The sequence below is a fragment of the Anolis sagrei genome, chromosome 2 (genome assembly GCF_037176765.1).
Source record: "Anolis sagrei isolate rAnoSag1 chromosome 2, rAnoSag1.mat, whole genome shotgun sequence".
In the NCBI taxonomy this organism is placed as follows: Eukaryota; Metazoa; Chordata; class Lepidosauria; order Squamata; family Dactyloidae; genus Anolis; species Anolis sagrei.
Window position 1 is genome coordinate 176,077,092 of NC_090022.1, and position 19,273 is coordinate 176,096,364.

General features: G+C 44.9%; 1 protein-coding gene across 4 annotated transcripts in view; it reads left to right on the forward strand.

Annotated features, from left to right (window-relative positions):
* Window positions 1–899: 899 nt before the first annotated feature.
* HCFC1 (host cell factor C1) overlaps window positions 900–19,273 on the forward strand; it is a 41,170-nt gene continuing 22,796 nt past the window's right edge. The window contains exons 1-15 of one of the 4 annotated variants that reach the window (XM_060763194.2): window positions 900–1,643; window positions 6,716–6,864; window positions 7,423–7,583; window positions 8,550–8,758; window positions 8,915–8,999; window positions 9,092–9,198; window positions 9,289–9,468; window positions 10,314–10,724; window positions 11,757–11,920; window positions 12,175–12,393; window positions 14,273–14,500; window positions 14,681–14,785; window positions 17,281–17,500; window positions 17,941–18,083; window positions 18,183–18,321. In XM_060763194.2, coding sequence (XP_060619177.2) covers window positions 1,424–1,643; window positions 6,716–6,864; window positions 7,423–7,583; window positions 8,550–8,758; window positions 8,915–8,999; window positions 9,092–9,198; window positions 9,289–9,468; window positions 10,314–10,724; window positions 11,757–11,920; window positions 12,175–12,393; window positions 14,273–14,500; window positions 14,681–14,785; window positions 17,281–17,500; window positions 17,941–18,083; window positions 18,183–18,321 — 2,740 coding nt within the window. In that variant the 5' untranslated portion in view covers window positions 900–1,423. The remainder of the gene's footprint in view (window positions 1,644–6,715; window positions 6,865–7,422; window positions 7,584–8,549; window positions 8,759–8,914; window positions 9,000–9,091; window positions 9,199–9,288; window positions 9,469–10,313; window positions 10,725–11,756; window positions 11,921–12,174; window positions 12,394–14,272; window positions 14,501–14,680; window positions 14,786–17,280; window positions 17,501–17,940; window positions 18,084–18,182; window positions 18,322–19,273) is intronic. The other 3 variants (XM_060763196.2, XM_060763195.2, XM_060763197.2) reach the window with 3 other exon arrangements.

Below are 19,273 nucleotides of genomic sequence, written 5' to 3' on the forward strand. Positions count from 1 at the left end.
ATACAGTTGTGCGGAAGGAGCTTGTATTGCGGGAACAGAACGCTAGCTTTATTAGTGCCTTTATATCCTATACATCTCTTGTTTCAAAAAAAGCAGTCACATGTGTCCGCAAAGCGAAAACCTGCCTTAGAAACGGATCTCGATGTTTATTAAAGATGGCGGCGCCCATAAGGTTGCTATAGGACTGTTTTGGCCGAGAGAGGGAACACGTATGGCGCCTCCCAAAAGCATTCGTGGCTGGAATTCGTAGGAAGGCCGTTGATTGGCGGGAGCGCCTTTTTGAAAAAAACGAGGGCGGGGTTTCCTGTTCAAAATGGCGACTTCCACAACACCTTCGGCGAGCTAGAGAACGTACAGTTGGGAGTTTAAACTCGTACAAACAGCTCCGTGTTCATAATAGTTTTAAAAAGGGAAAAGTTTTGGCTCCTTGCAAATACGGGGAGGGGGGTGGGGGAAAAAAGTCCCAGAGTTTCCCCTAACATGGCGCCACACAAAATGGCGGCGCCCTAGTGGGAGGGGTTCCGTACAGAGGCCCTTTCCCAGGCCCCGCCCTCCGCCGCTGCTGCCGAGGAAGAGAGACTGCTCACAGGCGCAAGATGGCGGCTCCCAGGGCGGCGTGAAGGCGCCAGGAGCCCGCAGCTTGCCCATCGGTGCCGTACAGCGCGGGAGGATCCGGCGGGCCGTGGCGCTGGGAGAGCGGCGGGAGGGCGGCTTGGTTAGGAGGCCTCGCCGGGGAGCGGGCAGGGAGGGAGGGCGCGGGAGGCGCGCCGGCTGCGCGGGGACGAGGGGGAGGCGGCTTGTCCCTCCCTGCGGCCGCCATTTTCCGCCCGGGCAACGCAAGATGGCGGCTCCCAGGGCCGGGCGCTGAGCAGGGGGCGGAGGGGGGCGGCAGAGGGGCCCGGCGGGGAGGGCGGCGAGCTGCCCCGCGAGCGAGGGGGGCTTCCCTCGCGGAGGGCGGAGGGGCCGTTGTCCCGAATTGGGGAGTGGGCCTGCTCTCCCTCTAGGCCTCAACTTGAGGTAACGGAGTGCCTCACATTGGAAACAACAAACAAACAAAACAAAAAAGAGGCCTATATTGGCCTCCGCCGTTATTATTTGTGTTAAAAAAAACGCGGGTCTTTTTCTGCGCCTCATTCAAAGAGGCCTTGCTTTTTTCCTATCCCCACCGCCTCCCCTAAAAAGCGAAGGTGGTATCGCCCTTGTGTATACCTTTGCCTCGAAGGCGGGAGAGTCCACTGAGCGCGTAGGGAGAGGGGGTACATTGGCTTTGCTCTCATCCAACCCCCCCTGAAAAGTGAAGGTGGTGTCGCCCTTGTGTGTACTTTTGCCTCGAAGGCGGGAGAGTCCACTAAGCGCGCGCGGGGAGGGGGGGTGCATTGACCAGGCCTCCTGCTCTGAGAGGGAGGAGGAGGAGGCGCTTCCCATGGCGGCGGCCTCTCCCATTGTCCCTCGCGGGGGATCCCCAACAGGTGCCGGCTCCGGCCTGGGCCTCCTGCAGCCCCGCTGGAAGCGGGTGGTGGGCTGGTCGGGCCCGGTCCCGAGACCCCGCCATGGGCACCGTGCGGTGGCCATCAAGGAGCTCATCGTGGTCTTCGGAGGCGGCAACGAGGGCATCGTGGACGAGCTGCACGTCTATAACACCGGTAAGGGAGGCAGGAAGTGTTGTGCTTTGGGGGAGAAGGCCCTGAGAGGAGAGAGGAGTCCCTGGGAAACTTCTATGAGGCGGGAATCCTAGACAGTGCCTTGAAATGGGAGGCTATGGGAGCGAAGAGGGCGGAGGAGCACATCTTGCTTGTTCCTCCTCCAGCCCTCCGGGTGCGGAAACTGGCCGGTGCCTCTCTCTCTCTTTATCTCTCTCTCTCTTGGAGGAAGGAGCCCTCCCTTCCCCGTTAGATACAGCACTTCCCGCCAGGAACTTTTTCATAGCGAGGAAGGGGGGATCCAGTCAAGAAACACCTTTTCCCTCCTTGGCGCTTCTTTCCCATAAAGGACCAGGCAAACTTCAGCCCTCCAGGTGTTTTGGACTTCAGCTCTCACAATTCCTAACTGGCTGAAGTGTCCCCATGCCTGGGTTAAGCAGAGATCGGATGGCCCTCTGTCGGGAATGCTTTGATTGTTCTTTCCCTGTTGTCTCTTCCAACTCTGTGATTCAGAAATGCCTAGCAGGGGAGATTGAGTATTTTTGTGCATCAGAATAGTTAGGTTATTGTAATGTTGGACTTCAGATCCCACAATCCCTAACTGGCTGAAGTGTGCCCATGCCTGGGTTAAGCAGAGGCGGGATGGCCCTCTGTCGCGAATGCCTTGATTGTTCTTTCCCTGTAGTCTCTTCCAACTCTGTGATTCTGAGATGCCTAGCAGGGGAGAATGAGTGTTTTTGTGCATCAGAATAGTTAGGTTATTGTAATGCAGGTATGGGCAAACTTTGGCCCTCCAGGTGTTTTGGACTTCCACCATCCCTAACAGGCAGCGCTGCAGGCCAAAACACTCAGAGGGCCGAAGTTTGCTCATGGCTGGGCTAAAAGCAGAGGCGGGATGGCCCTCTGTCGGGAATGCTTTGATTGTACTTCCCTTGTGTGACCAAAGGAGTCTCTTCCAACTCTGTGATTCAGAGATGCCTGACACGGGAGATTGAGTATTTGAATAAGGGGTTAAGCAGAGGTGGGATGGCCCTCTGTCGGGAATGCTTTGTGCTTCCCCCTGTGTGACTGAAGGAGTCTCTTCCAACTCTGTGATTCAGAGATGCCTGACAGGGGAGATTGAGTATTTAAATAAGGGGTTAAGCAGAGGTGGGATGGCCCTCTGTCGGGAATGCTTTGATTGTAGTCTCTTCCAACTCTGTGATTGAGAGATGCCTAGCAGGGGATTGTAATGCAGGCATAGGCAAACTTTGGCCCTCCAGGTGTTTTGGACTTCAACTCCCAGAAATCCTAGCCAGCTTACCGGCTGTTAGGAATTGTGGGAGTTGAAGCCCAGGACACCAACGGCTGAAGTTTGCCCTTTCATGTTGTAATGCAATCATGGAGCCCCAATGAGTGTGGTGGGATGAGGGGTGTGTGGAGGAAAGGAGTAGGATGGCAATAAAGTGGGAGGAGGGCTTGATCAATACATAGCTCCATCCTTTAGTCTGAAGGTATTGTCAGCAAGCCATGGACTGGGCTTATATCACAGCATTGGGTATCCTGAGGACACAGGTGCTGTCACGCTCTCCAGCGAGCCCTTGTGTCGTGATGGCCGCATAGTCCCCTTCTCAGCAAGTGCCCTGTTTCCCCACATGCTCCAGCCTGGAAAGTGTGGGGCACTTGCTTTTCTTCCCCAAGAGCTTGGCGGTAAAATTCAACTTTCAAACGCTGAAGCCTTTAACTCCTTGCTGCCTGGCTTCCGCCGGCAGTGGCGTGCCCACAGAAACGCACTGTGGGTGGGAAGCCAAGGTTGGAGCGTTCCCCATCCTGCCGGCAATTGGAAGGAGCGGGAAACTCTCAAAGCCGATGCCAAGAGCCAGAGACATCCATCCAGCTTTCTGTGCATGCTTTGGAGTTCAGAGGAGTGGGTTTAAAATTCCCCCCCTGGTGCTAGTGGGAAAATGTACTCTCTGTGAGCAAGTCCCACCCTCGCTCCACTGGACTTGTTCTTCATTGGGAGCCGGGACTCAGGGTGGAGTCTGTTGATTTCTACAAGAGAAGCTGCGCAGTGCATTGTGATGTGGGTTCAGTTGCATGCCAAAATTTGCATGGGGGGGGGGGGAGTAGTGGGCCTGGCTTATTCAGAAGCTGCTTATTCAGAAGCTGCTACTCACCTCTAACATTATGAACACAATCCCCAAAGACCAGCAACCTGTTGGTACGCACTAGGTACTCCTTTTGCTGTGTGCGCATGCACAAAAGGCAAGGCTCAGTTTCTAAGTCTCATTCCTCCCATAGGCTTTCATATCCCAGGGTTAGGTGTCAGGCACATAGCCTGCCAGTAGCAAGGCAATGTAGAACTGTTGAGTTCCTTGAGTTCCCTGGCTCCACACGTAACAAACCTTGAGAATTAAACAGAAGAAGGAACTATGTATATTGGACAGAGTCTCCTATAAGTAGGCTTTGTTGATGTTTTCAGTTTGAAGAGTATTAAGGCAGCTGCATTCTCAAGACTGAGCCTATTTAGTATTAAATTAAAATCATGGTTTTGGGTCCAGGCCTTCAGGCAGTAGAAGTAAATGTATGCAGCATTCCAAAAAGACAATGACTGGAATCGTGATTCGATGGACGAGACTGTGTTACTGTTTTAATGATTGTTTTATTGCTTGTGGATGTACTGTTTTTAACTTGATTTATGTCTAATTGTAGTGTATAATTGTAATTGTTTGTAGTGGCATTGAATTTTGCCATCATTTATATGTAAACCGCTTTGAGTCCCACTCAGGGTGAGAAAAGCGATAAACAAATACTGTAAATAAATAATAATAAATTAAAGGAGTTGCCAAACTAATGTGCCATCACTCTAGCTGACTTCTGAACTGCATCATGGCTCCTCTCTTGTGTGCTCTGTCCCTGTTTACATGGTTTTCCTAACTTGGAAAGCCTATTATTATTATTATTATTATTATTATTATTATTATTAAACTTTATTTGTACCCCGCTAGCATCTCCCGCAGGACTCGATGCGGCTTACACAGGCCGAAGCCTCGAAACACAATACAATAAAACACAATACAATAACAAGCAAAGCAAATCAAATAATTAAGCAAATAGCAACAATAACTACATCAAGACACTGTTAAAAACTGGTTCGGCCGGCGCAATGGGGTACAGGAGTTAAAGTGCTGAAATGGCAGGAGGAACGTAGGATTAGAGGTATTGTGTGCAGTAACATCGGTTATACTAAAGTGCTTCTAGGACTTGGGATGGGGATTCCTAATCTGAGAAGGCATGTCGGAACAGCCAGGTTTTTAGGTTCCTTCTGAAAACTGCTAAGGTAGGGGCCTGTCGGAGATCTTTTGGAAGGGCATTCCAAAGTCGGGGGGCCGCTACAGAGAAGGCCCTGTCCCGTGTCCCCACCAAGCGCGCTTGCGACGAGGGTGGGATCACGAGCAGGGCCTCCCCAGATGATCGGAGTGAGCGTGTGGGTTTGTAGATGGAGCCTAGTGTGAAATTTTGTCGGCTCCAATTCAGGCATGTGTCCATACCAATTTTTTCCTTATGAATTTTGCATGAAATTTAAAAAAATGCTATTATAAATTTGCAAATCAACATTGAGTGTTTTGAAAAAAGATGTGAATCAGTTCAGTTGTATTTCTTTGTCTTGGAGGAAAAATGATAATGCCAACAAGATTCTGAGGGAATAGAACAACAAAAAGGGCCTTCACCCCAGAAAATGCTTAATTTAATCTCAAAATCAACAGTTCTAGGATTTATTTCATGGCAACACAAACTAGATTCCTATATCCCTTCTGTTATAACTTGAATCCAGACATATTAGCTGTCTGTCTCTTTTCCCCCAGTAGTCCTTTCATGCTACTAGTCCAGGGGTCCTCAAACTTTTTAAACAGAGGGCCAGGCCACAGTCACTCAAACTGTTGGAGGGCCGGATAATAATTTGAAAAAAACATGAATGAATTCCTATGCACGTATCTTATTTGTAGTGCAAAAAAAAAAACCCACTTTAAAACAATACAACAATTAAAATGAAGAACAATCTAACAAATATAAACTTATTAGTATTTCAATGGGAAGTGTGGCCCAACTTTTGGCTGATGAGATAGGATTGTTCTTGTTGTTGTGTGCTTTCAAGTCGTTTTAGACTTAGTTGACACTGAGCGAGGGCCAGGTAAATGACCTTAGAGGGCCGTATCCGGTCCCTGGGCCTTAGTCTGAGGACCCCTGTACTAGTCTATGTAATGCTATCACCCCTGCAGTCAGGAATCTGGAAAATGAATTCTGCAAATCTTGCTCGAAGAAAGGCTCTCCCCCCACCAAAAGGTGTCCATGGTGAAATAATGATCTCCTATTGTGTGGCTATATCAAAAACGGTTGAAGTATCTGGGGCTACAATTTAAGTTATTCTAAGAGTGAATGCATGGGCTGAAACAGTCTTTAGGTTGTAGGCACATATGGGAGGAAGTGTGTCAGCCACTGACACCCCCTTGATGTCAGCCTCACACCTGGCTTCCCTTCTTGTGTAACCCAGAGAGGGTCCAGCTTTTTGGTTAGCAGATTTTTTTTCTTCTCAAAAAAGGTTGTTCCCCCTCCCCGCTCTCACTTTGCTGCTGTGGATTGCATCTATCCAAAGCAATGGAGGGGCCCTGTCCTAGGTGTGAAGAAATGCCTCTGCCACCCATCTGCCAGGTCCTATTACTGGGACCACTTGCTTTATTTTATCCTCCCAAGAATGAGGACAAAAACCTCACCATGGTTTCTGGTAGTTTCTTTGTTTGAAGGGTGTCATGGTTTTTTGAGAGATTGGTTGCCTTAAAAGGTTTATTACTCATTACGAAAGTGCATGGTGTCAAACCTACTTTAGGAACTGTTACTATAGTTAGTAGCTAACTTTATTGTAGTCCTTTGCCTCTGTCTGCTGAGAGTGGAGAGTACACCTTAACCCTCTGGTGTATACTTTTAATTTCAACCTGGAGCATGCTGAAGAATTGGTTTTGAGCATTCAGGATTATCCTTTGCTGGACAGCAATTGCACTGGATTGCTTAATTTAGACTTCTCTTTGCTTCCCTTCCAGCTACAAACCAGTGGTTCATCCCAGCTGTGCGGGGAGATATCCCACCTGGCTGTGCGGCCTATGGCTTTGTTTGTGATGGGACACGTCTATTGGTGTTTGGTGGGATGGTGGAGTATGGCAAGTACAGCAATGACCTCTATGAACTTCAGGTGAGTGCGCGCCAGATGTAATATTGCTCTTCTCAGTTCAGAAAGAAGACATGGTGGTGGGGTCTTAATAACTAAGGAAAGGAGGCTTGTATGGGAGTGCTGGCCTAGTATTAGGGTGTATAATTGAGACATCGAATTGTTGCCAATTTGTGAACCACTCCAAGTCACCTCTTGGCTGAGAGGGGTGTTATATAAATATAGTAAATAAATAAATAAATAAATATAATTAAGTGGTTGTAGAAACGGGTCCATTATTCAGATATCATTAGTGACAGCCACTGCATCAAGTCTTTTGTTTGAAGGGTGATAGAGGAATCTGGAATTCAAAAAGTCCTTATCCGTCCTCTTTCACTTTCCTTCCTGGTAGCCATTCCTGGTGCTTTTTTGGGGGGGTGGGGGGAGACTTTGGCCTGAGAGATGTGAATCCTCTTACCTTCAGAAGCAACATAGTGATCAGTAAGGTATTTTGGCCGCTCTAGTCCAAAAGAAATGAAGCTATAGCCTCTATATTTTGATTTCAGAAGAGATAATAATAAAAAGGGTTCTTTGTTGTTCTAGGCCAGCCGTTGGGAATGGAAGCGGTTGAAGGCCAAAACTCCCAAGAACGGCCCTCCACCTTGCCCACGCCTTGGTCACAGCTTCTCATTGGTGGGCAACAAGTGCTACCTATTTGGGGGGCTGGCGAATGACAGTGAAGACCCCAAGAATAACATCCCCAGGTACGTTGACCATGTCTTGCCCTGTACCAAAGGAAAACTAAAGCACTCCTGCGGCAACTGAATTAAGACTTGTGTTGAAATAATAATATTGATGATGATGATGTATTGTCGAAGGTTTTCATGGCCGGAATCACTGGGTTGTTGTAGGTTTTTTTGGGCTATATGGCCATGTTCTAGAGCAGTGGTTCTCAACCTGGTGTCCCCAGATGTTTTTGGCCTTCAACTCCCAGAAATCCTAACAGCTGGTAAACTGGCTGGGATTTCTGGGAGTTGTAGGCCAAAACACCTGGGGACCCAACAGGTTGAGAACCACTGAGGCATTCTCTCCTGACGTTTTGCCTGCATCCTCAGAGGTAGTGAGGTCACTGAGGATGCTTGCCATAGATGCAGGCGAAACATCAGGAGAGAATGCCTCTAGAACATGGACATATTGCCCGAAAAAACCTACAACAACCCAATAATAATAATAATAATAATAATAATAATAATAATAATACACTTCATGTATTACCTGCCTCTCCTTCTGGCTCAAGATGGGGTACAACAGATTAAAAAACAAATGAACATAAAAATACAATAAATTACTAAATTACATAGATAAATGCTCGCGCACACACACATATGAAAACTTATACCAAACACTGCTACACTGTTGACATACAGTGGTAATAGAATGCAAATCAAAACTCATGATTGGAAGTTGATTAGGTAGGCTTGCCGGAAGAGATGGGTCTTCAGTTGCATTTTAAATTCTGACACGTCTGGAGTATTATGGGGAAAGTCTTGATTTGTGAGCTTGTTTCACTGGAGTTGTAGCCTCCCTACCCATACCACAGAAATGCTCGTTGCGCTCATTTTAAGAATGCAATACAAGGGACCAGGAGTTCAGTGCCAATCAACTGAAAAACATAAAGCCGTTGTTCATGTCCTGTGTTTCATATCTGTCTATGTGTTTATTTCTTAAAGATACCTGAATGACCTCTATATCTTGGAGCTGCGCCCAGGTTCTGGTGTGGTTGCATGGGACATCCCCATCACATATGGTGTTCTGCCTCCACCGCGAGAGTCCCACACTGCTGTGGTATACACGGAAAAGGATAACAAAAAATCCAAGCTGGTCATATATGGTGGCATGAGTGGGTGTCGTCTTGGTGACCTCTGGACGCTTGATATTGGTAATAGCATTAGGATTGAGATTTCTAGGGGTGGGTGGGGTTTGTCGGGAAGACTTTGACGATAGCATAGAGCCTTGAGGCCCTGACCACCATTTATGATACTTAGAAAAAGGTTCAAGCAATGCAGTGATCTTTTGGATGTGTTTATCCCTCCAGATTCTCTAACGTGGAACAAGCCCACTTTGAGTGGAGTGGCTCCCCTTCCCCGCAGCCTGCATTCAGCTACAACCATTGGGAACAAGTACGTTTTGTGTTGGGTGTACTTTAACATGACCTCTGGTTTCTAATTTGAGCCCACTTCACACTTTTTCCTGCCCTTTTCTTGTTTTGCAGGATGTATGTATTTGGGGGCTGGGTGCCCCTTGTCATGGATGATGTCAAAGTGGCCACACATGAAAAAGAATGGAAATGCACAAATACTTTGGCCTGCCTCAATCTAGGTATGCAAGAGGATCTTCTGCAGCTTATATCCCACTTCATCCCCCGTTCCTTCACATCTGATCTTCTCTCTGTGTCTTTCTCTTTCCCAGATTCTATGGCTTGGGAGCCCATTTTGATGGACACTTTGGAGGATAATATCCCACGGGCACGAGCTGGGCACTGTGCTGTGGCTATCAACACTCGCTTGTATATCTGGAGTGGCCGTGATGGCTACCGCAAAGCTTGGAATAACCAGGTTTGCTGCAAGGATCTCTGGTACCTTGAGACAGGTAAGACGCTTAGATTTAGCCATTGAGTTGGATTATTATTACAACTTTGCTAAATTTCCAGACTGAGGTTCAGCTTAAGTGTGCATAAGTAGTGAATGATACAGCCATTCCTAGACTATTTGTTGTCTGTTTTTATATTGTTTATACGGTTTTATACTGTTTTATATTGTTGTTATTATTACATTGCTATTAATTGTATATTTATGTTTTGATGTGGGCGCCACTTTATTAGCCGTCCTGAGTCCTTCTGCGGAGGTTGAGAAAGGACGGGATATAAAAGCCATAAATAAATATATTATGATGGGATACATTTGTGTGGATTGCATGTTTGCATGCTGTTCCATGGTTAGGAAAGCCTTTCATTCTATTTTTGGAAGCATGTGATAAGAAACATTATTATTATTATTATTATTATTATTACATTATTTTACTCTATTATTATTGGAAGAATACGTAAGCGCATTTACATTGAAGAAGGTGAGAATAATGGTCTCATCAGAGTTGGACAGTCTTGTCTTAAATTACCGTTTTATGTAAATATTCAAAAGCATTTAACCTACTGATGCCTCAATTAATATAATTTTATTGGTATCTATTTTTATTTTGAAATTGTCCAGTAGCTGCTGCATTTCCTAACATCGGCTTATACTCGGGTCAATACGTTTTCTCAGTTTTTTGTGGTAAAATTAGGTGTCTCGGCTTATACTCGAGTATATACTGTATTCTCTTCAACTGAATCTGGTTTTTATATCAATATGTGCCCCTCTGCTGTCTCTCCCCCCATCCAACCTCACCCCACTTTCTTTCTGTCATGCCACCTGCTTCTTTCTGTTATAATCTCACAGAGAAACCTCCCTCGCCTTCTCGGGTGCAGCTGGTCCGTGCCAACACCAACTCCTTGGAAGTGAGCTGGGGTTCTGTCCCAACGGCTGACACTTACTTGCTCCAGCTGCAGAAGTACGACATCCCAGCTGCCACCTCGCCGGCTGCCAACCCTGTGCCCTCGGTGCCTGTCAATCCTCCCAAGAGCCCTGCTCCAGCTGCGGCAGCTCCTGTTGCTGCCGTGCAGCCCCTGGCACAAATGGGCATCACCCTCCTGCCCCAGACCACAGCTGTTGCCGCTGCTGCTGCTGCCACCGCCGCCGCTCCTGCCCCACCTACCACAACCACCATCCAGGTGCTGCCTACCGTGCCTAGCAGCCCTATGCCAGTGCCTGCTCCTGTCGCCGCCGCCATTGCCACCCCTCGTCCACAAGGTAAGGAAAGAAGGAAACCTTCAGGGAGACGTGTTTTTATTCGGATATCCTGACCACCAGTCCCTATCCTTTCATCTACTTTCTTGCTTTCTTTGGCCAATGGAATATGTGTTTTAAAGCCAGTTGGATCCCTGTTCTGTGGGAAACCTTGCTGTGGTAAACCTCTCTGTCCATCTTGCCTGTTAAAGAGTTTTGCTTTACAGTCTTTCTTTTGTTATATGTAGAAATGGTGGCCATAGTGTTGAGGAAGAGCTCCCCAAGTAGATTCAGAAAAGAGTACACCCTTTTTATTCTGAAAAGGAAAAGCCACTCTGAGAATGATATGGTCATGGTTCATTCCTGCTCTTCTTTGTAAATATAGGATTCCAATGAATTGTCTTGGTGCAGTTTGTATTGGCATCCTTGAGATCAGAAATTTGATGGAATATGAATATTTTAATGAAAAAGCAGTGGTCCTAAATCTTAGTATAGGGCTGGTGGATTTAAGTCAACATAACTGCCCAGGTGGCGCAGTGGGTTAAAGCGCTGAGCTTGTTGACCGAAAGGTCGCAGGTTCGAATCCAGGAAGCGGCGTGAGCTTCCGCTGTCAGCCCCAGCTTCTGCCAACCTAGCAGTTCGAAAACATGCAAATGTGAGTAGATCAATAGGTAACGGGAAGGTAACGGTCCTCATGCAGTCATGCCTATGGCCACATGACCTTCGAGGTGTCTACGGACAACGCCGGCTCTTCGGCTTAGAAATGGAGATGAGCCCCACACCCCAGAATCGGACACGACTGGACTTAATGTCAGGAGAAAACCTTTACCTTTACCTTTAAACTACCCTTTATGGAAGCTTTTGGAAATTTTGGTAAAGGTGACTGGTTTGGTTGTGTGCGGCTTAATCCAGGGTGTGGGATCAAGAAGTCTTTCACTATACACACTACTTTTTTGCCACGGTTACTGGTTTTAGATATTTTGATGACAACCTAATCACGGTTATTAGCAGTTCTGTGTATTGAGTCTTGCTCTCTGTCATTGCCTTCTTCCTCAGTAGCGGTCCCAGCCATGCTGAAGGTCACAGGCCCACAGGCGACCACTGGGGCGCCACTGGTGACAGTACGATCTGCAGGGCAGCCTGGGAAGGGCCCAATGACAGTGACTTCGTTGCCAGCCGGAGTGCGCATGGTGGTGCCCACACAGAACACGCAGGGGACGGTGAGTACTGCCTCATGGGGGGTGGCCATCTGTGCTGGGAGAACCTACTAAATCAGATTGTGTCTGATTTATGATGACCCTATCATGGGGTTTTCTTGACAAGAATAATTCAGAGAGGGGATCTCTGCCTTTGCTTTCCTCCCAAGGCTGAGAGATCATGATTGGCCAAAGGTCACCCAGTAGGTTTCATGACTCATAGTCTAATTGTCAAACTATTTCACCTCATTGACTCGCTACACAACGTTCTTTCTTAGGTTCTTTCTTCTCGTCTTCAGGTGATTGGCAGCAGTCCCCAGATGAGTGGCATGGCTGCTTTGGCAGCTGCGGCTGCTGCCACACAGAAAATTCCACCATCTTCTACCCCAACTGTTCTCAGTATGCCTGCGGGCACTACCATAGTTAAGACTGTTGCTGTCTCCCCGGGCACCACCTCGCTGCCAACCACAGTTAAGATGGCTTCTTCTCCAGTCATGGTGAGTGTCTGTAGTGTGTTCTTGTGGCCTGGGTGGTTTGCCTTTTCTTCCTGAGGGGTGCAGCCATACTCTGTATGCACAAGATGACATTATGGCAACATCTTGTTTGTCCTATGCCACAGGTGCCAAACACAAGGCTTGTGGGTCAAATCTGGCCCACCATGTCCTTTTAGGTGGCCCTCCAGATGCTGGACTGCAACTTCAGTATTCTTCATCATTAGACCTCATGACTAAAGTTGATGGGAGTTGTAATGCAGTAACATCTGGAGGCTGCAGTTTGTTCTGTTTAGTCAGGATATTGCAGTTTAGATTTAGATAATAATAATCATCATCATCATCTTTATTTATACCCCGCCACCATCTCCCCAATGGGGACCCGGGGCGGCTTACATGAGGCCAAGCCTGAACCACAAATTACAGCAAAATAAAACCAAAAATAAATGCAACAAACAACAACATCGTAATTACATAAAATATATGAATACATTAACAATATAAGATTACAATAAACATAGTCGCAATGACAATGGGCAGGCTAAATGTGCAAGAAAATGATTAAAAACTAATTAAAAACTGATTAAAAAACAGGTGAGGTGAAAGGAGAAGCAGGTTATTTGTGGAGGAGGGCTCATTAAAACGGGACTAGTGGAATCAAACTTTCCCATGAGGTGGGGGGAGGCACGTATACTCCAATGACAAAAACGTTGAGGCTGAGCAATAGTGTGAGGTTTTATACCTACTCACCAAAGGCGAAGCGGAAGAGCCAGGTTTTAAGGTCCTTTTTAAGGTTCTGCAAGGCTTGCAGATATGATAACTGGCTTTAAAATGTCCATTATTATTATTATTATTATTATTATTATTATTAGGAAGTGCTTTTGGGTTGTAATTCCCATTATCTCCAGTCCACATGACAGATTGGGTAAAAATTACAGAGCACCAACAACTATGTGAAATAATTATAGTTGGGGCTCTCTGTCTCCACGGATTCTCTGTCCATGGATTCAGCAACCCTTCGAAGGCAACAATAAGGCTGATATAGCCTTCGATGAAAAGGTTGGCATCCCTGTCATATGGACTGTATATACTCGAGTATAAGCCTAGTTTTTCAGCTCTTTTTTAGACTGAAAAACTCCCCCTCGGCTTATACTCGAGTCAAGGTTATTTAATATTTTACTCCTATTATTATTATTATTGCATTTATTATTTTATTCTATTATTATTATTACATTTATCATTTTACTCTATTATTCCATTTATTATTTTACTTTATAATTGTTGTTATTGCTACTAATATTATTTATCCTTTTTATTATTATTACTACATTTATTATTTTATTATTACTGTTATTATTACATTTCCATTATTTTACTCTATTATTATTATTACATTTATTATTTTACTCTATTATTATTGGAAGGATATGTAAGCACATTTACATTGAAGAAGGTTAGAATAATGGTTTAATCAGAGTTGGATAGTCTTATCTTAAATTACCGCTTTACGTAAATATTCCAAAACATTTAACCTACTGATTCCATAATTAATATAATTTAATTGGTATCTGTTTTTATTCTGAACTTTACCAGTAGCTGCTTCATTTCCCACCTTGGGCTTATACTTGAGTCAATATGTTTTTCAAGTTTTTTGTGGTAAAATTAGGTACCTCGGCTTATATTCGGGTCGGCTTATACTCGAGTATATACAATAATTAAAATCTCAGACTTCTGGTGTCCCATCTACTCCTTTTTAAAAAATCACGTAAAAAGTTTGAAATCCCCAAGAACTGTCTTAGGGCCAGTAAAGACTGTTTCATTAAATAGATTGAGGGTTTTCTTAAGCTATCTTGAGTGCTCTCATGCTGACTGAACTTGCCAACAGGTCAGCAACCCAGCAACCCGAATGCTGAAAACTGCCGCTGCCCAGGTTGGCACCTCCGTCTCCCCGTCCACCGCCAATACACCTAACCGTCCCATCATTACCGTGCACAAGTCGGGAACTGTTACTGTAGCACAGCAGGCCCAGGTGATGACCACAGTGGTGGGTGGTGTGACAAAGACCATCACATTGGTGAAGAGCCCCATCTCAGTGCCTGGTGGCAGCGCACTGGTAAGTGTCTTAAGTTGTGTGGTGAGCAGGGAACAGAAGATAGCTTTGAACCCTCTGGGTGTTCTGTTTTAAGTGCACGTAGACATCTTTGAAGACTGCATCTTGTGAGGTCTGGGATGGGTCTAGTTTGTTCTTCTGGTAGGCTGGAGCCAACATCCTTCTTTATGTATCACTTCACAGATTTCCAACTTGGGTAAGGTGATGTCTGTTGTCCAAACAAAGCCGGTTCAGACATCAGCTGTGACAGGTCAGGCATCAACTGGCCCTGTGACCCAGATAATCCAGGTAAGAATGGGCACAAGGGAAAGCAGCCAGGTTTAAGCTTGGTGAGGGTAACCTTTGCTGTGTCCTTTCAGCTGCTTACCACCAGTTCATATGAGACTTGGTCATATAGTTACAAGGCTGTTACTCTAAATCAGGGATCCTCGAATCAACGCCCGGGGGCCAGATACGGCCCTCCAAGGTTATTTACCCGGCCCTTGCTCAGGGTCAATCAAATCTGAAATGACTTAAAACACACACAACAACAACAATCCTATCTCATCAGCCAAAAACAGGCCCACACTTCCCATTGAAATACTAATGTTTATATTTGTTAAAATCATTCCTCATTATAATTATTGTATTGTTTTTAAGTGGGGTTTTTTTGCACTATAAATAAGATATGTGCAATGTGCATAAGAATTCATGCTTTTTTCAAATTATAATCCGGCCCTCTGTTTAAAAAGTTTGAGAACCCCTGCTCTAAATTGGAAGAACTGATAAAGGGGAATGAAAATACAAGAAATTGAATCAGACCTTCTTTATGATTTAACAAATAATAATTTTTAAAAGGTACAGCTGTTCCTAGAGGGAGGGGGAAAACAATTATAGTAATGGAAAGGCTAAGAATACAGGTCAGACCAGAATGATATAAGTAAATACGTGGGGAAAAAATCCTATTCTGTCATGTGAATGCGTAATGTGATACTCTACTTATATAAACTAATTAAAAATAATTAAGAATACACTTCTAGGGCTGAAAGGCATCAGGAATCCTGTGAGACCCTCATTGCCTGTTGTAATACTGTATATGATTTCTTAGTTTTTATTGTGTGCATTTATGTCATCTCTGACATGTGGCAGGGAAAAAGTGAATATATGAGAATGTCATTTTGTCAGATTTTATTTGGGAAACGGGGGTCACCAAGTAGTTTTCCAGGGCTAATGGATTTGAATGCTGGTCTTATGGGTTTCTACTATAACTTTCATATCACTACATCCCATTTGAATCCTAACCCTTAGGGTTAGGATTACAATTTACTTTAGGAATAGCTTCATGGTTTGGGGGAAGGTTAGAGTTTTAAATTCCTTTGCTTTTTCATGACATTTATGACATACTAAACTTAATCTCCACTTTTCTGTCAAAATTGCCTTGAAGGCAACTGATGATAGCAAAGCAGTAAAATAATTAAAATAGATTGGTAAGCACATAAGCAAAAAACTTTTTTTAAAAAAATCAACTCTTTTATTCCCCTCAACAAACTAGCCAAAGAGCAAGCTTATTTGGACTAGTCCATTTATTGTTTTACTGGCCAAACACATTGGGTCTGAAACTGGAAACGCCATGAAGGCTGGTTTGGAGAGACAGACCCAAGAGTGTTAACCGTGTCATAGAAGTGGCTACAGATTTCTTTAGAGACTACATTCATCCTTCTTTCTCCTCCAAATGCTGATTGAGAGTGAAACGACTGGAATATTGCAGGAAATCCAGCTCTGGATCTCTCTCTCTCTCTCTTGATCATAACCATTACCATTCCCACTCCCAGCTGAGCCTTAAAATGGAAGGTATCGAGGTCAAAGAAACAAGTGGAATCGCAGATCTGTTCTCCCTGGGTTTTTCTTCCTTTAAGGAATTCCCTTATATTTAAAAATAGAAGTGAATAAGCTTGAAGCACATTGCCAATCATCCACATATATTCTAGTGCAATATACGAGGGGTATTTTTAAAGTAAGGTCCGTTTGAACATAAATACACAACAAAGGTTTATTTCAAAAAAGTAAATTTATTTTCAGAAAGTACATACTTCACTCTATTTTTCGACATAGTTGCCAAGTTTGTTCAAACACTTATGATACCTCTGAACCAATTTTAAAATACCCTCTTCACGAATCCTCGCTTCAACTGAAGCCACCAAATCGTCTGTAATCAAAGAAGGGCGACCGGAGCGGTCCTCATCATGGACGTTGTCACGGCCATCTTTGAATTGTTGTACCCAATTACGCACTTTGCTTTCACTCATAACAGTATCACCGTACACTTCACAAATATGTCGATGAATTTCTGCAGCAGGCAGGTTCCTTGCTGACAAAAACTGTATCACTGAGCGAACCTCACATGCGGCGGGTGAATTGATAGTCTTAAACATTTTTAAAGCACAGAACAGAACTGTACAGGTTAGCTACAGAGCGGAAACTGAGCACAATTGTTCTCGAGGCATGCCAGTACACGACACACATGTTCGTTGCGGTATGCGCGCGAACTACTAATGTCTACAACAAAACGGACCTTACTTAAAAAATACCCCTCATATATCTTTATAACATAAATATATTTGGACTAAGACATATCCTTTAAAAATCCTTTGTTAATAAATACGGGAGAAGCCTTAACGTTTGCATTAAAGTGCCCCTAAAATGATGAAAATGTTAAAGGTTCAAAATACACTATTTGTTCAAAAACTCTGGCAAAGATGATTGATTCTTCATGTGGATTCTTGATGTTCTCTCCATTACCTTAGACCAAAGGGCCCCTGCCTGCTGGCACTATCCTGAAGCTGGTGACCTCAGCAGATGGCAAGCCCACCACAATCATCACCAGCTCCCAAGCAGGAGGCACAGGCACCAAACCCACCATCCTGGGTATTAGCAGCGTCTCTCCCAACACAACCAAACCTGGCACCACCACAATCATCAAGACCATCCCCATGTCGGCCATTATTACCCAGTCAGGTGCCACAGGTAAGGAGTGGAGTGTTATTGCTAAGTCCAGGTATAGGGAACCTGTGGCGGAAAAGGGGGAAGAAGCAGCCAGGTGGGCTGAGCATCAGTGTGTTTGCAGGGGCACAGAAGAGTGTGCAAAAATAATGCATGATCAACCAAAAACATTTTTTTTCTTAATGTCTTGGTCTTTAGGCCTGTTCCTGGGATTGTTTGGGGGTGCCGATTCAAAACATTGCATGATAGACCACATCAGCTCTAGTTTCTTAGATACGGTTCTCTGGGTTTTGTATGGGTGAGCAGATGGCAAATGGTAGATAGCATATGTTTTGTACCACAAAAAACAGGTGCCATTTTTTGAATCAGCAGGTCACATATATGCAGAACCAGGGCTAACATTTGAGGCACCAGCATGTTTATTACTCCGTGTATGTGGTTCAAATCCAGCACTGCTTTTTCAGGTGTCACCAGTAGTCCTGGAATCAAGTCTCCCATCACCATCATCACAACAAAAGTGATGACATCTGGCACTGGCACGCCTGCAAAGATCATCACAGCAGTACCTAAACTGACCACGGGTCATGGGCAGCAGGGTGTAACGCAGGTAAACTGAGCAGACCGGCAGGGTTGGATGGGTGGGTTGTAGACCCTGTGGTGCCGAGCTTTGGTTTGAGATCTAAACCTGTCACATTTTCATTTGCAGGTAGTACTTAAAGGAGCACCAGGTCAGCCTGGCACTATCTTGCGAACTGTCCCCATGAGTGGAATGCGCCTAGTCACGCCTGTTACTGTGTCTGCTGTGAAGCCCACTGTTACCACTTTGGTTGTCAAAGGGACTACAGGTAATGGACTGTAATGTGTCTTTTTCCACTGTGGAAACGGGCTATGTGATTGGTTGCTCTTATTCGTTGTGGATGAGTGCTGACTTAATCTGTGTGGGTTTATGGTTGTTATGTCACTGGTCTCCAGTATCATGTTTTTGCTGCTTCTGAGGATTATGTGTTCCCAGAAACATGGGCCATGTCCTCTGCCCCATCCCTGCTTGCCTTTTGCAAGTAAATTAAGACATGTCTTTGTCATCAGGCATTTGGGGAAGGATGAGGGGCATACAGCTGTGGGGAATTGGGGAGGATACATAGTTTCAAAAGTAATTTTAATTCGACAAGTATTTTGTTATAATTTAACTGTTTTGTATTCATGACAAACAAATATTGAATTTTATTTGTTTTTTAACTTCTATGTTTGCCATGTTTCTACAGGGTGAGGCAGCATAACTTCCTTTTTTCAAAACTTAATAAAATCATTGTATGAATCAGAATTTTTTTTTTATAATGTAGGCGCATACCTAAAGTTTTGTTTTACATAGTTTTGAAGATCAAATTAGGTAGGTGACGTCCCCCATTCTCCATTCTCCATACACTGAGTAAACCGGTTTCTGGCGTTTGACATTAGTCTTGCCAGCATAGCAGGCGTTAAATTGGCAATTTCTTCCTGGATGTTGGTCTTCAAATCTTGTAGGGTCCTTGGACGGTTGACATAAACACGGGATTTCAAAAAAACCCATAGAAAAAAATCACAAGGGGCCAAATCTGGAGAGTGGGCTGGCCACTCCAAATCCGCTCGAAAAGTAGGCCTCAACAGCAAAAGCATGCTCCTCGCGGTTCCAACGCATGATGGCGACTGAACTGTGTCAGGACAAAAATGTATACTCCCGCCTCTCGAACGAGACCACTAGCGCGCCGCTACGTCTTCAACTGACTGAATGGCATGCATTTAAAAAAAGGAAGTTATGCT